Genomic DNA, 16,077 nt, shown 5'->3' with positions numbered 1-16,077 from the left:
ACTATTAAAATTAACACTTTATAAAAAATTACTATCATTTTTTTAAAAAAGAAATTAATTTCTTTTGGACTTTAGGTGTGATAAACAAATAACGCTAGAAATGAATTTGGATTTATCAATTGGGCTATAGCCTTCTCTTCTTTGCTTCTAAATAAATACGTGTTCGTAAATTTATGACCTCTTTTAAATTTTTTTGAATTTTTTTATTTACCTTCCCATTTATCATTAGTACCATTTTTTTGTTTTTATTTTAGAAAAACAAAAAAATGGTACCATCTTATCTCATTTATCCTTATTTTGGGGAATGAGATAAGATGAGAAATCTGTAAATATATAGTAGTGAAATGGTTTGAGTTAAAATGTTTTACTGGATTTTAAAAAATGAGAGAAAAAAATTAAAGAAAAATATCATAATTTTAAAATAATATTAAAATATAATATTTTAATATTAGTTTTTTTTTTGGGATTTGAAAGAGCTAAATTGTTCTTATGTTTTGTTAGAAAATTTATGAAAGCTATAGTGATTAGATACAAAAATTGAAAATTTGAAATTGAAAAGTATTTATATTAATTGAGTGATGTTTAGAAAGAAAATAATGAGAAGGTTTCTAACAAGACCTAACAAAAACCACGACGACTTTTTACAATACATTTGAATAGGTATACTTTAAACTTAAAAACAGAAGATGCAGCTAATGCACTATGCTTCTGCTCCTTAGTAAGAGAGGCTTGGGAAACTATCTTGCCTATTATCTTCTCATCTGACCTGCCAAAACAATATGGTGACCTTGCTGGTTACATAAGTGGCTTACAGCAGAAAGATCAGCTAGAATTATTGTTTTTGATCTCATGGAGCTGCTAGTATAGGCGCAACTTAGCAACCTTTGAAGACAACTGTATCCACATTGATCAAACTATAGCTCATGCCCTGGCTGTCCAGTATATCTATAAGGCAACCCGCGGCCAACCACTGAAGAATGTGAGACACTATTGCAAATGGGAGTTTCCCCCTCCATGAGTCTTCAAATTAAATGTAGATGGAGCTATCTTCCAGAATCAACATAGTGCTGGAATTGGGGCTGTTCTAAGAGATTGTAAGGGAGATGTTCTTATGGCAGCCAACAAGAAGGAACCAGCAGTCAGGGAAGCAACAAGCATTGAAATGCTTGCAATTTTTAGGGGTCTACAACTATCAGTTCATTTGGATATCAAACACCTTATTATAGAAAGTGATGCCTTAACCGTAGTACAGAAATTGCAAAAGCTAGAACCCTCGATGACTTTGGTGGGTAATGTGATCAAGGATACTACGGAGTTTATGAATTGCTTCCAAGTGTGTGAAGTTAGATTTGCTATGAGAACTTGTAATGAGGTAGCACATTAGCTTGCAAGACATGCATGGCATGTTAGTGATATTAGCCTATGGTGGGGTTCTTTTCCTGATGTAATTGCTCCAGCCCTATGGGCGGAGAGACAATTGTAATGCTAATATCCTTTGAATGAAAGGCTTCTTTCCATCAGGAAAAAAAAAAAAAAAAAAAAAAAAAAAAAAAAAAAAAAAAAAAAAAAAAAAAAAAAAACCATTAATATTGGAGCTATTTAAATGGAACTATTTGTGCATTTTTTTATTTCCCGTATACGCACGTCCTCATGCAAACCTTGCGGCATTGCATAAGTACGTCACGGCCGACTCGATATTCATGATCTGAACATTGAACACATGATTTCTATCTAATAATTTTATCCAAAAGTTTCTTCAAAATTCTTAACTCATGATGAGTTCTCACATGTTACATGAAGCCAGTAGTACTGTTCAATGACATTTAATTTAAGCAAATATGAATAATATTGTAACATTCAGATTAAGATAATGTATCTATTTATTATATTTCTTTGTTTATATTCTATAGTATGTTAAAAATAAATTTAAAAAGAAAAATATTGTGAAAATGACATGAATTATTAGTCAATATATAGATCGATGATCATATTAATTAATTAGTCAATAGAGGAACGTGCTCATTAGTGCATGAATATGCTGATCACCAACCATTTTAATTAGATAAAAGTTTAGCTCTAGATGATCAGCTAGCTAGCTACTTGCTTTTCTTATTTATTTATTTTTAAATTGACGTTAATTGGTCATGAAGATTTAGCAAGAAACCTTAAAAAAAAAAAAAAAAAAAGAAAAAAAAAAAAACACTGTAGTAAACCCAACATATATATATATAAAATAATGTTCACGGCTGATCCGTAGCACACATGACGTATCCCATTTTTTTTTTTTTTTTTTTTTGCAAAATCCCGTTTTCCCCTCCCCACCCGATTCCCTCTCCCCCACTCGATTCGCTCTCTTGGCTCATTGCCTCACCTAGTTCTGTCGTGCGCCACCTGCAGTGCCACCGCCCACCACCATCGACCTCCCCCGCACAGGCAACCTCCAAACACCTGCAATGCCCCGTGCTCGACGGAAGTCCCCACGCATAGCGCCCCCACAGGAAACCCAAAATGGATTCTCCTAATGGTTTGCTGCTGCTACCGCCGCCGTCGTCAGCCTCCAACCCCATCGTCGAGCACCACCTCCCCCCTTGACCTCCCCCTAGCCCCGTCGGGCACGGCAGCCCTCTCCCTCTCTTTCTCGAAATGGGTTTCACCCATACGGGTTCTATAGTGCCACCAAGCAGTACGCCGCCACCTCTAGCCTCCCTCAGCCACCAGCAGCTCCACCACACCTCCCTCAGCCCTCCATGCTCAGTCATGCCTCTCATTTGGCCATCGGGGGATATGGGTGGGGGAGAGGATGCGATGCGGGTTGCGGGTGGGGGAGAGGATGGCAACGCCGGGTGGGGGTGCAGGTGGGAGAGAGGATACCGACGCTATGTGGGAGAGAGGATGCAAATGCGGGTGGGTGGTGGGGGTGGGGGGAGAGGATAGGCGAGGGGCAGGGATGGGGGGCTCAGGCTACACGAGGTAGAGAGAGCAAGAAGAAACGTGAAATGAGAGAGAAGTTGGTTTTGTTGTGAGTTTTTTTGTCATTTTACTTGGGGACACGTAAGGTGTGTCTCGGGTGATCCAAAATAGGGGCTGATACAAAGATTTATTCATATATATATGCCCATTCTTTATTTATTATCATAATTTTATTTATTTATTTATTTTGATGTTTAGATCCTAGCTCATAAATTCATTCTTTGAATGATTTAATTAAATTGTTATGGATCCACAGTTGCCGATATGCAAATTAATTAAGCGCCAATTAATTAATCTTGATTGATCTAGATGATCAGTACTCATGTACGTTCACCATATAATATATGTATTATGATTATTTTAAGCAATAATAATTTGTTTACCTACTTATAAATTAATTCATATATTATTATTACCCACTGCACCTTTGTTTCATTCTACTACTAGTATTTTTCATCAAAACATCTCAAATCAATTTCCATAACCAAAATATAAAAAATAAATAAACAATTTCCCCAACAAAAAAAAAAAAAAAAGTAGAGATTTTCCAAAATATATTTTCAATAGACCACACTGCTTTTTCAAACCCTAATAAAAACATGGAGAATTTTTATTTTTATTCTAAATTTTGTCATCCGTTTATTTTAAATAACTTTTCATTTAAGCGGTTGTGATATGAAATCTCTTACATTACGCTACATTAATTAGTACGATCTAGAATTTCACATGGAAAATAATAGTATGACTATCAAATATGTCCACCAAATGTGCCCACTAATATATATATATATATATATATATATATATATATATATATATATTTTCTTAATGGTTAAAGATGTTTAAAAAGTGATTAAAGAAAAATAAAAAATTTCATTTATACTAGTGTGCACATTTGATATGCATATTTGGTAGTTACTCTAGCATTGTCCATGTAAAATATAGGATGGAGTAAGATTACTATAAAAACTAGGGGTGAAAATCGACCCTATCGGCGCGGTTTTGGGGCAAGACCGACGCCGATCGATGCTTCGTTTTTGGGGAGGAAACCGGCTGAAACCGGTCGATGGGAAGGAGAAACACCGGCCGTCTTGACACCGGCAGTTCTCTGGCGGTTCACAGTCGGTTCATCGGCGAGGTTTGTCTGGGAGAGTAGACCAAATGACGTTGTTCTACTTAATTTTTTTTAATACGTTATGAATAAAATGATACTGTTCCATTTAAACTTAAGTAAAACTAGGGGTGTAAAACGGTCGGTCCGGACTGGAGAAATCGACCGGACCGGACTGAAAAAATGCATGGTTGGTTCCGATCCAATAAGTAGGGAAATTTCAGTCTTCGGTCCAGTCCCGGGGTGGAGATTTCTAGGACCGGACCGACCGAATACATTTTTTTTTAAATATATTATTTTATATAATAATTGTATAATAACTAATGTGTGACATCTAACCTAGTTATTATAAATTATGTAATTTTCATCTAACCTATCCCCATTTACAATATAAAATTTTAAATATGTAATTACAAATTAATATTATATTAATTGTATATTATCAATTAACCTATCTTCACAATTAACTAATGTGTGACATGTATGAGACTATGACCTAAAGTTGCAACTTACAAGTAAATATAAAGCATGTATGGATATATGGAATCATGGATAATTAAATTCTTTATGCTTATTAGTTATTGCTTCATATACAAAATGTAAAAAATTGTAAATAGCTCATTATGCATTAACTTAGAACTATCATAAATTATAATACATTAATATACTCTAAGTTAGTAACAAATAACAATTAACATCATCAATATAATTATATAATTATAAATTGATAACTAAACTAAATTACTATGTCTATAAGACTATAACTATAGTATTAAAAAGAAATCACTATAAGTCTATAAGACTATAACTATATATAGTATTAAATTATTAATATCACTATGACTAATGACTATAAGTTTATAACTAATACTAATATATAACTATACTAATAGTATAATATTAATACTATTATATAGTCTAATATATTTTATAGCTATACTAAATCACTAAGTTTATAACTAATACCAATATATAACTATAGTCTAATATTAAATATAGTTATACTAATATATAAGTTTATAACTAATACTAATCACTATAACTAAATCACTATAGTCTATTTTAAATTTAAATCTATTACAAATATATATAAATTATAAATATCAAATTTTCAAACCATAAAAAAAAAAATTTAATTATCATTTAAAAAAAAAACAGAACCACATTTTTTTAATTACTTTAGGGAAACGGTGCCGTTTACTCTAGAATAAACCCTAAAATCAATTCTCCAAGACTCCAATACACAAACCGCAAACTCTCCCTCGTCTCTCGTCTCTACCTCACCTCTCATCCCTCGTCTCTGTCTCTCTCGTCTCTCGTCTCTTAATCAGCCTCACAGACCCATGCACAGACCCACGCACAGACCCAAGGGCTCACCATGCACAGACCCTCAACGAGTTGGCCTCACCTCACGGACCACGGTAATGGAATTGGTGTTTTTTAAATTACTTTGAAATCTCAAATATGGTAGATGGTTTTCTTGGGGTTTTTGAATCCAAAATTTAAGATTTTTGTGATTATATTTGTGTTATAACTTATTAGGGTTTTGTGATTGGATTTGTGTTATTAGGGTTTTGTGAATTATGAATTGTGATTGGGTCTGTGTTATTACTAATTAGGGTTTTATGAGGTTTATAACTTTAAGAAAATGATGGTTGATGTGGGAGTCTGTAACTAAGGATATGTGTTTTAGAGATCAATTGCAAATGAGGTTGAGTTCAGAAAAAATATTTGGCAGGGTGCTACCATACATGTTGGGACCAGGATATGTGTTACCTGGAAAGGTTAACGTGTGTGTGTTCTCTATTTTTTTTCCCTACTTCAAAAGATTATGTTGTAAGAAAAACTAAGTATTAGTACTGGAACCAGTTAAGTTGATGTTCTTCAAAATATGCTAGTATCTTGGATTCTTGAGCAATAAACTTGGTTTGATGGTGGATTACCAGTAGGTCCAGTAAGGTGTGGAGCTATTAATCAAGGGTGATGCTATCTGCACATTTTTTTTAACACCTATTTGCAGTTCATGTAACTGTTTACATTGTGCAATATAATCAAGGGACGAGGGATGAGGCTACAAGGGTGGTCCTTGTACATTTTTTTTAACACCTATCTGCACATTTTTTTTAACACCTATTAATCAAGGGTGGTCATTTCTTTCTTTTCTAGATGGACTCTATTCTAGAATTGATTCCACAAGATTCTACTACAGATGATGTAGAGTCAACACAAACTACACATGGGCAAGGCATTCCTCCACTCCCATCCAATGTAAGTGCTAATACTAAACCGAGTGGTAGTGGTAGACATAGGTCAATAGTTTGAGATCACTTTACAATAATACCAAAAGGTGATCCAAGTAAACCTAGGCTGCATGTAATTATTGTGGTGCTTTGTATGCATGTGATACGTTGACCAACGGTACAAAATTCATGAAGTATCACATTGAAAAATAATGTAAGAAATGTCCATTGAGATAGACGGATAAGTCCCAAACTACTCTCGGTTGGAAGGTGGGTGTAGGAAGTGATAGTGGGGGATTTGTGCCCATATCATTTAGTGTTGAGGCTTGCAGACAAGCCTTAGTAGAAATGATTATTCTTGATGAGTTTCCCTTTAGGTTCGTTGAAGGGGAGGGTTTCAAGAAGTTTATGCTCGTTGTTTGCCCTAAGTGGGTAGTGATTCCATCCCGTGTTACGGTTGCGAATAATTGCTTTAGTGTGTATATAAGGGAAAAAAAGTAAGTTGAGAAGTTCTTTTCAAGGGAAACGAGTTTCCCTCACCACGGATACATGGACATCTGTGCAAAACCTCAACTATATGTGTCTCACTACAGACTTTATTGATGATAATTGGAAACTATACAAAAGAATTCTTTCTTTTTGTTTGGTTGATAATCACAAAGGTAATACACTTGGTAGGGCCATAGAGATGTGCTTGCATGATTGAAGGAGACTGAAAGTACTTGCAATCACACTTGATAATGCAAGTTCTAATAACAGAGCAGTTTCTTATTTGAAGAAAAAAATCAAGTATAGGAAGGACACTGTTTTGGAACATGAATTCTTGCATGTTCGGTGTTGTGCTCACATCCTAAACTTAATTGTCCGTGAGGGATTGAGGGAATTTGATGAGTCCACTGTAAATGTGAGATGTGTTGTAAAATATGTTAAGTCCTCACCTCAAAGGTGGACTACATTTAAGAAGTGTATTGGGTTGGAAGAAATTGCAAGCAAAATTGGCATTTATTTAGATGTACCAACTAGGTGGAACTCCACCTATCTTATGTTGGAGGGGGCTTTAAAATTTCGAAAAGCTTTTGAATGGTTGGAAGAAGAAGATTCGGGGTTCCTTAGTAGTGTTGGAGACGATGATGATCAAATTGGTGATGTGGTGAATAGGAGAACATCAAAGAAGTTAGGGCCTCCCAATAAAAACGATTGGGAAAAGGTAAAGTTATTTGTAAGGTTTCTTGAACTATTTCATAATGAAACTTTATCTTTTTCGGGGAATCAATATGTAACTTACAACTCCTTTTTTTCTGGAGTTAGTTAAAATATCTGATGCGATTGAAGTGGAGTGTGAAATAGGAAGCTCCGTAGTGGGATTAATGACCACAAATATGAAGAAAAAATTTGACAAATATTGGGGTGACTTAGATAATATGAATATGTTGTTGTTTGTTAGGATTATTCTTGATCCTCGGTATAAGATGCAATATTTTGACTTTGCATTGGAATGCATGTATGCTAACGATCCCACAAAAGCAGTTGATTTGAGTTGAAAGGTGAAAAATGGTTTAACCCGCATGTATGAGGCATACGCTGATAATGAGGAAGGCAACAATTCTGGTCTACAATAGCAGCGCACAAGTCTCCCACGTGAAGAAGTAAATTCTACAGATGGTAGTGGTAGTTGTAGAGTTGATAGGACGACGAAAGAATGACCATATTCAAGCAACGATTACAGTCGGAAAACACTTTGGGGAGCAAGAATGAGGTTGATAGATACATAGCTGAAAGTTGTGAGGAGGCATACCCAAGTTTTGACATTCTTATTTGGTGGAGGGTTAATTCAGTTAGATATCGTGTACTTTCAAAAGTTGCACGAGATGTATTCGCAATACCAGTATCTACAGTGGTCTCTGAATCTACATTTAGCACGGCGGGTCGTGTCCTTGATCCTTTTCGAAGTAGTTTATCTCCGATGATGATTGAGGCTCTCATTTGTACACAAAATTAGTTTCGTTCTTCTTCTACTCCAATCAACCTTAGGACCTTAATGGATGAGGTGGAGGATTTTGAGAGGCAGTTGGGTATGTTTCTTACTTACTTCATTTTATAACCTTTTTTTTTTATTATTATTATAAGTACTTCATTTTATAACTTTTATGATTTATAATACTATATGTTATGTAAATTTATATAATTTGTTTTGTTTCTTTATTGTATAGAACTTGTTCGGGACGGTGACAATTCTATAGAGGCTTCAAATACAATGTCTACAACCAATATAAGTTAATGAGGTGAATATCTTTTAGCTTGTTAGTTTTCAATTTTAACTTTTGCTATTTGCTAATAATTCCTTTGTTTATACTTTTTAGCGTACTGTGAAAATTGAAAAGTATGCCAAGCCAAAAGATGTAGGAGGCGAGGACTTAGGAGCTGTCAGGAGAATAATTATATAATTTGTATTGATGTAAATTGTAATTTCTATTTAGAGCTTTTAATTCTTCAATTTTTTGGGACATGTATAATTTTTAGTTTTCATTATCTATGCTTGGAAATGATTTTTTTTTTCTTCTTCTTTCTTTTAGAAGCCAAATTCGCTTGGGATAAGGCCATGGGCTTTATTGGAGTTCTGTTATTATTTCACTTTTGGTGCTTCGATATTTAGCACTTTTGGGATCTTGTGGGTTATGCCCTAACAGGTGGTGAAGTTGTTGGCAGAATCCTTTTGGGAGTTATAGACTCATAGTATTCTAGAAGTTTGAAGAATATAACCCATATCTGACTTGGCCTTGGGCTTCTAGAGTATAAACTTCTATGTATAAGCTCATATTATTTTAGTTTTGTTTCATTATCTAGTATAATTTTTAGTTTTAACTTTATTTAAATTGTTTGGATGGATTAGTAGTAAGAAAATTAAGTAGCTATTCATTTTTTGAAATTTCTGATGGATATAGACAAAATTTATTTTTTGTAGTAAAACCTTTTATTCAAATTTATTGTATATAGATTATTGACAATTTTTTTTTATGATTATTTTTATTTTCCTTTCAAGTTCTTTTTTTGTATTTTTTAGCTTCAAATTGGATTAAATGTTAGCATGCTTTCACTATTGGACCGAAAAAACATAGGAATAAGATTGGGCTTTTGACCCATCAAGTATTGGGTTGGACTGATCGGACTGGACTGGACCGAATTGGACCAGACTAGACTAGTCCTTATGCCTCTTCGGTCCGGTCCAGGGTGAGAAAACCCTGGACCGAGTTGGTCCGGTCCAGTTCACAAAAGCTTCTCGAGACCGGCCGAACCGAATTCACCCTTAAGTAGAACGACGTTGTTTTGAGTACAGAATATTAAAAAAAATATATAATTTCTTTAATCGGCCAGTTCAACAGTTTGAACCAGGTACAAATCGATTGATATCGATTTTCTCTATTTTCTGCTACACATCGACCAGTTCTCCACAAATTTCGGCCGATTTTGAGCTCCGACGGCTAATCTGAGTCAGTCTAGGTCAGTTTCTTGTATAGCCCTAATAAAAATATATCTCAAAAACTCTCTCAATCCAAATATATTTTTTACGGGTCTCACCATTTTCTCAAAATTCTATAAAACTCATCTCTAGAGCTTTCATCACAAATTTTTGACATTTTCAAGAATATTTTACATCCACACATCACCGCCTCTGTAACATGACGAAAACAAACAATCTCTTTAGGCCAATAAAATTCCTGGTTTAAGCAATCTGAAATTTAGTAAGACAAATCTAGACAGAATTTGCTGTTCTTTTTTTTTTTTTATTAACACCTAGTGTCCAGAAAGAGCGTCCCAACTAATCCCGGGAGTCCACAGACATAAATTGCTAAAAATAAAAAACAAATCGGAACGCCAGGCATATTAAACTGCATTAGGAATCAGAGTATTAAACTTAAACAAGTTTACAACACATTTTTTTGGTTCATCCACACACCAGCAATTTTATAAGCTAATAAAGCATCACCACGCAAGAGCGCCTCAACAAGTCCTTTTTAAATACAACTTAAATACTGCCACCCCTCAATGCAAGCACCAGATGGAGGACGGAACCACCCTCAATGTTGTAGTCTTTAGCTGTTTTGTCATCTCCAAGCTGCTTACCAGCATAAATAAGCCTGCAACCAATAATAGTACTAATGACTCGTTCCAATCTCTGAAATTTTAAATGACGAGATTAATGTGACATCACAAAAATAAGGTCTACAAGCCCTAACCAGGCGGATGAAATCAAGAGGACACCGACACAATGCAATAGTCGACAGAAAATAACTCGCTTACAAAATTTTGATAGGCAAAATATAAACAAAAAATAATAACTTTACGTCGGAAAATGTAACAGAAGAAAAAATATACCAAGTATTTATAATCATATGGGTATATAAGACATTATGATACCGCAAGGAGTGGTAATTTAATAAAGCATAACATGCCAATAAACAAAGCTATCATATTATTCCAGTCAAATACAAAATATTATAGGATAAAGAAAAGAGAACCTTTGCTGCACAGGAGGAATCCCTTCCTTTTCCTCAACCCGTTCCTTGATTCGATCAATGGTATCAGTTGGTTCAATATCAATCTCGATTTCTTTTCCAGTCAGAGTCTTCACCTTAATCATCGTTCCCCCCCTAAGCCTCAAAACTAGGTGAAGTGTTGACTCCTTTTGGATATTATAATCAGCAAGAGTTCGACCATCTTCCAGTTGCTTACCAGCAAAAATAAGTCTTTGCTGGTCTGGAGGGATACCTTCCTTGTCCTGAAAACATACGGCTAACTTTAGTCAAACATAAATGTGGAAATATAGGAGAAAAGAAAAATACATTGTGCCTAGATCCCATTCCCATAAATACTGCCATTACCACCTGCAACAATTGGAAAATTTTGCAAAAGCGGAAGTATTATATTATCAGACAACAGTTGACTGCTTAGATTTATAAGGGTCTACTACAGCATTTGTATTTATGTTGTCATTATAACACATTTTAAATCAATCATCTCTTATATTTAATGCCAATTCATATTATGTAACAATAAACCAAACTTTTTTTTTTTGGTTCTCAATAAGTTAAATTAGACCAAAAAAAAAAAAAAAAAAACAAACAAACAAAGGATGCCCCCCAAAAAAATCACATTTTCATTTTCATTTCCCTTATCAATCAAGATTGTGGTCCAGGCAGTCTTTTGGAACCTAATGGAATAAGAAACAAAACATAGAGCAGCATCATATGTGCTGAAGTGGTAACTAGCAGAAGTATCCAACTTTAGAAATGGAAGACAATTCCATTCTAGTAGATGAATCAAGACTCCTAAAGTCTTCGTCTAAAATCTAGAGCACCGAGGTGAGAAAAATATAGAACATAATAAATATTGTAGGGTCCATTTTATGTTTTGATATTTCTCACACTCTAGACCCTAGAGGTCGAAAATTCACTCTAGGGAACCAAAGTAGATGGCAGACACTGTACACACCTTTCCATCATTTGCACCAAGAAAGTTAACATTATTTCATGGGTGATCTTGCACAGTACCGTTAAACAAATGATGAAAACCAGAGAATTAAGTGCAAAAACTTCTTTGATAGCAAGACTGTGCATATAGAAAAGGAAAACAGTACAATACATAAAAAAGGAAAACAGTGCATATCACATAGAACAAAATAAAACATCAACATAATAACACCAAAATACAATTCATGTGTACCTACAGAAACAGAATAAGAATCCTCCCTCATCGGAAAACATAACTCCCATTCTTAAAAACTTAGAAAATAAAATCAAACACTTTCCAGCTACGGACTTTTGGTATGGAAGCAGGGTCCTTAATCGCCAACAGGCCACAAGAGAATGCTTTTTGCTACAAAAACTCATATTATAATAAAAAGACAGAATCTAAATAACTAACTGAAGAGAAAAAGTATCATTAGTATACTTAAAAAAAAAAAAAAGTATCATTAATATCATAAAATTTTTTTTTGTCAAAGTTTTAATTACATGTAGGCCAAAATTTCTTTTGTCTGGCGAGCGGATATCAATTTTCTGTATAAAAAATATTAGATGGCATACGTGCAGACTAAACACTAACATGCCATTTGATTCGGAAAATCTATTATTGTACTAGAATTATGATAAGATTCTCGGAAATAAGAGATTATCACTTTTTGTTTATTCCTAGGCATATAGAAATTATTTACATTTCTCAAATCATCTTATATGTCTCTCTTCAAGTGCATAAAACAATTTGATGAAGAGATATTCAAAAATTAAATTGAAAATGAAAGAGGAGAGAAATTACATGTTCGAGTAATAATGCCGTCCAGGCGTGCAAGCCCTCTGAAAAAAAATAGAACCCACCATAAAAAATGGGGTTTTCAAGTACGTCCCATTTTTCCAAAGGGCTTACAAAGTGCTTGCACAACCTGGACTTGCACAGATCATTTTTCTCAACCACCACTACAACTTTTTAACATTAATAATTTCAACCCTTGGTGAAAACCTTTATCATTTAAAAAAATCCTATTTCCTATTTGCAACAACATGCTAATGATAGTATGGAAGTACACTAGTAATGGATGTTTTACTGTCAAGAGTGCTTATCAATTGTGTAAGCAGAGGCAAGATCAGGAGAAAGGGGAAACTTCAACAACAGGGAAGAATAAAGTTTTATGGAAGCACATATGGCAAATGGAAACTACAAATGCTGTAAAAGTGTTCATCTGGTGTGCTTGTAATAATGCTTTACCAACTAAGCAAAATTTATATAAGAGGAAGATTGTAGAGGAACCCTTTTGTCCAATCTGTCAACAAACAGAAGAAACTCCAGGGCATGTTTTGTGGGCTTGTTCATCTGCACAGGATGCATGGATGGTTGGAAGCAGGAAAATGCAGAAAGCTGCAATCACTCATGATGACTTTGGAGATATCTTTATGCATATGCTACAAAGAATAGGTAAAGATGAAATCTGTGTTTGCAGAAATGGCTAGAATGCTGTGGACAAGAAGAAAAAAGATGCTGTTTGAAGACTATTTTGTAGCCCCTTCCATTTTGATGCAGAAAGCAAAACAGGCATGCACTGAGTTTCAACAAATGCAACACAAACAATGCACCTCGAGAAGTCATGGAAATTTGGATCAGATACACGATGATCTTTGGCAGCCTCCTGAGTTAGATGGGATCAAGATAAATTGGGATATTGCAACAAGGGAAAGAGGCCAAAGAATTGGAGTTGGGATTGCTGTTAGAGATTCTGAGGGAGATCTATTGGTTTCATGCATGCAACCACTAAGTTTCTGCACACAAGCTACTATGGCAGAGGCAAGAGGTTTAATATCAGCTGTGAAGCTTTGCAAAGATCTCGGCTTACAGAAAATTGTCTTTGAAGGAGATTCACTTCAGGTTGTTAATGCAGTAAGGCATCATCAACAAGAGAATGGTTTGCTCCAATGCCTTATGCAAGATGTTCACTCCATCATGGCAGATACAAGATGGGAGATTAGACATGTAAGAAGGAGGGCCAACCAAGTAGCTCATCAGCTAGCTCAGCAAGCACTCCATCAAAGCTCTGAGGTTATCGATATTGAGTTTGTCAACCCTTGTATTCGTGCGTTAGTGATGGCTGATAAAAGTAGAACTGGTTTTTGTCCAGATTTAGTAGATGTAGAACACTCTTCTGTAAATGGTGAAGGTTTTGTAATGTTTGATCATGTCATGAACAATGTAACAGCTGAATGCCACAGTGATGGCTTTTGAATGAAGTTTGAGGTTTTTCAAAAAAAAAAACATGCTAACGATATCCAATTGACATACAAATACTGTTTTAAGACCAAAGAACATGTAGTACACATGGAAGCAACTTTGAAATAACAATTTTGTGTTTTGAGACAAAAACATATGAATTTTCTGTAAATTTATTGGTTTTTTTTTTATGATCGCCCATAGGATTTAAGAAAACTACAAACAGAAAGAAAGAATTTTCACTGTTTTTCGATCTATTTTTATTTTAAGAAAAAAAGCCGACGACTATGGAAATCAAGTTCTTTTCCTTTTCCAAAGTTAAAAGAATCATACTCACATCAACCCTAGCTCCAAACACACAAAAGAAAATTACAACAAAACTCAAGATAAAAATCAAAATTACGAACCCTACCACGACCCAAGGAGCAACCAAGACCCGATTTCAGTCACAAACCGTAAAACTGACACAAAATTTACCTTTCCTTTAGCAAAACGAATACCCGTAAAAAGAATTTTATTAAAGGAATAAACAGTTTTCCAGGAAAAAAAAATCCCCGAAAGGAAAGATTGGGGAATGACCTGGATCTTGGCTTTGACATTGTCGATGGTGTCACTGCTCTCGACCTCGAGAGTGATTGTCTTCCCAGTGAGCGTTTTCACAAAAATCTGCATCTTCTTTTCTTTCGTTTCGTTGTTGATGAAACGAACGGAGCGAGAGGAGCCTCTTTGACTATACGCCGCGAATATTGGCTCTCCCTGTGGAGATTTTCAGGGATTTTATTCATTCGTGGGTACTCTGTGCCGCTTACTTTGATTCTATGGGATTGCGAGTCCTATTCCTATTAGGGCCCACGGTCCACGCTTATTATTCCTTAGTACATAATGTCAAATCGTGTTAATGGATGATATTAATATCGTATACTATATGGATCAATTTTAATCCGACTTGTTAATTTATCGTGTCAAAATTTTAAATCCTAACACGATCTATTATCATAACGTGTCGTGTCGTGTCAAACCGTTTTGACCCGTTTATATAAATGGATTGAACATATATGAAATTAACCCGTTTGACCTAATTAAGTTTAACATACTTTTATATAAATGTTAAAATCACAATATCAATAAAAAATATAAAACTAACTACAAGTCCAAAATTACAATTCAAATAATAAAAATATTGAAATTAAAATCCTAACAATTTTTTTTAGGTATGATTGTAACTTTAATTTTCTTAACGGGTTATAACGGGTCAAAACGAGTTGACTCGTTATCAACCTGTTAAGCAATCATGTCTTAATGGGTCAACTCGTTTTTACCCGAATTCGTTAAGGCTAAACACTAACTCTCTTTTATCGTGTCGTGTTTGTATTGGATTAATGGATTGTGTCATATATTGCCACCCCTAGTACATATGATATAACCAAGTTTTTAAGAATGACAATATGTAATACGATTTGTGAATTCAATATAAATGTAATACAAAATTAGCGAGTTTGGATTTTTTTTTTTTTTTTTTAAATGAAGGAGGACAGAAACCTCGAACTTTATTGGAAAACCCTCATTTATGATGGAGGAAAAACCTTATACATGCACCCATAACTAACCAAAAAAAAGACAACCAATAAAAAATACGCACACATAGACCCTTATCCAACCAATCAAGTAGAAAAAAAAAAAAAAACCCTAGCAACTACCATGTACGAAAATTTGGCAAACCCAATCTATCCATCAGCATCATCCCTCTCACTAATCTAGGAAGTAAATCTAAGACCTCAAATCTCCTCGTTAGGCCTTCCTCCCCACATCGTGCTAAAAAATCTACAACAAAATTCCCCTCTCTATATTGATGAACTATAGAAATTAAAACCGTCAAGAAACTGCAAAAGAGAGTCCAAGCATTTCCTAACCGTAACCCAATCCACCACCACCTTTGAATCACACTCAATTTCAATATTCAAGAACCCCAACTCCCTACACAACTCCAAACCAGCAAGAAGGGCT

At 34.7% G+C, this 16,077-nt stretch overlaps 1 protein-coding gene across 1 annotated transcript; it reads right to left on the bottom strand.

Annotated features, from left to right (window-relative positions):
• Nucleotides 1-10,189: 10,189 nt before the first annotated feature.
• On the bottom strand, nt 10,190-14,856 carry LOC121235156 (ubiquitin-NEDD8-like protein RUB2). The gene is made up of 3 exons (XM_041131430.1): nt 14,653-14,856; nt 10,839-11,098; nt 10,190-10,457 (listed from the first exon to the last, which is right to left on the bottom strand). Exons 1-3 carry the CDS (start codon nt 14,743-14,745, stop codon nt 10,346-10,348), a joined length of 465 nt encoding a protein of 154 aa, XP_040987364.1. The 5' UTR covers nt 14,746-14,856; the 3' UTR covers nt 10,190-10,345.
• Between the last annotated feature and the right edge of the window lie 1,221 nt (nt 14,857-16,077).

The sequence above is a fragment of the Juglans microcarpa x Juglans regia genome, chromosome 6D (assembly GCF_004785595.1).
Source record: "Juglans microcarpa x Juglans regia isolate MS1-56 chromosome 6D, Jm3101_v1.0, whole genome shotgun sequence".
Lineage (NCBI taxonomy): Eukaryota > Viridiplantae > Streptophyta > Magnoliopsida > Fagales > Juglandaceae > Juglans > Juglans microcarpa x Juglans regia.
Note: the sequence above shows the minus strand (reverse complement) of the source record. Positions and strands in the feature narration are given on the sequence as shown.

Bases quoted from the DNA above. Each gene is read 5' to 3' on its own strand.
- LOC121235156 (XM_041131430.1), bottom strand. From the start codon at position 14,745: ATGCAGATTTTTGTGAAAACGCTCACTGGGAAGACAATCACTCTCGAG. The intron at 11,099-14,652 runs GTCATTCCCCAA...GTATGTTTTCAG, and splicing joins ATGTCAAAGCCAAGATCCAG to GACAAGGAAGGTATCCCTCC. The intron at 10,458-10,838 runs GTTCTCTTTTCT...TATTGGTTGCAG, and splicing joins ATTCCTCCTGTGCAGCAAAG to GCTTATTTATGCTGGTAAGC.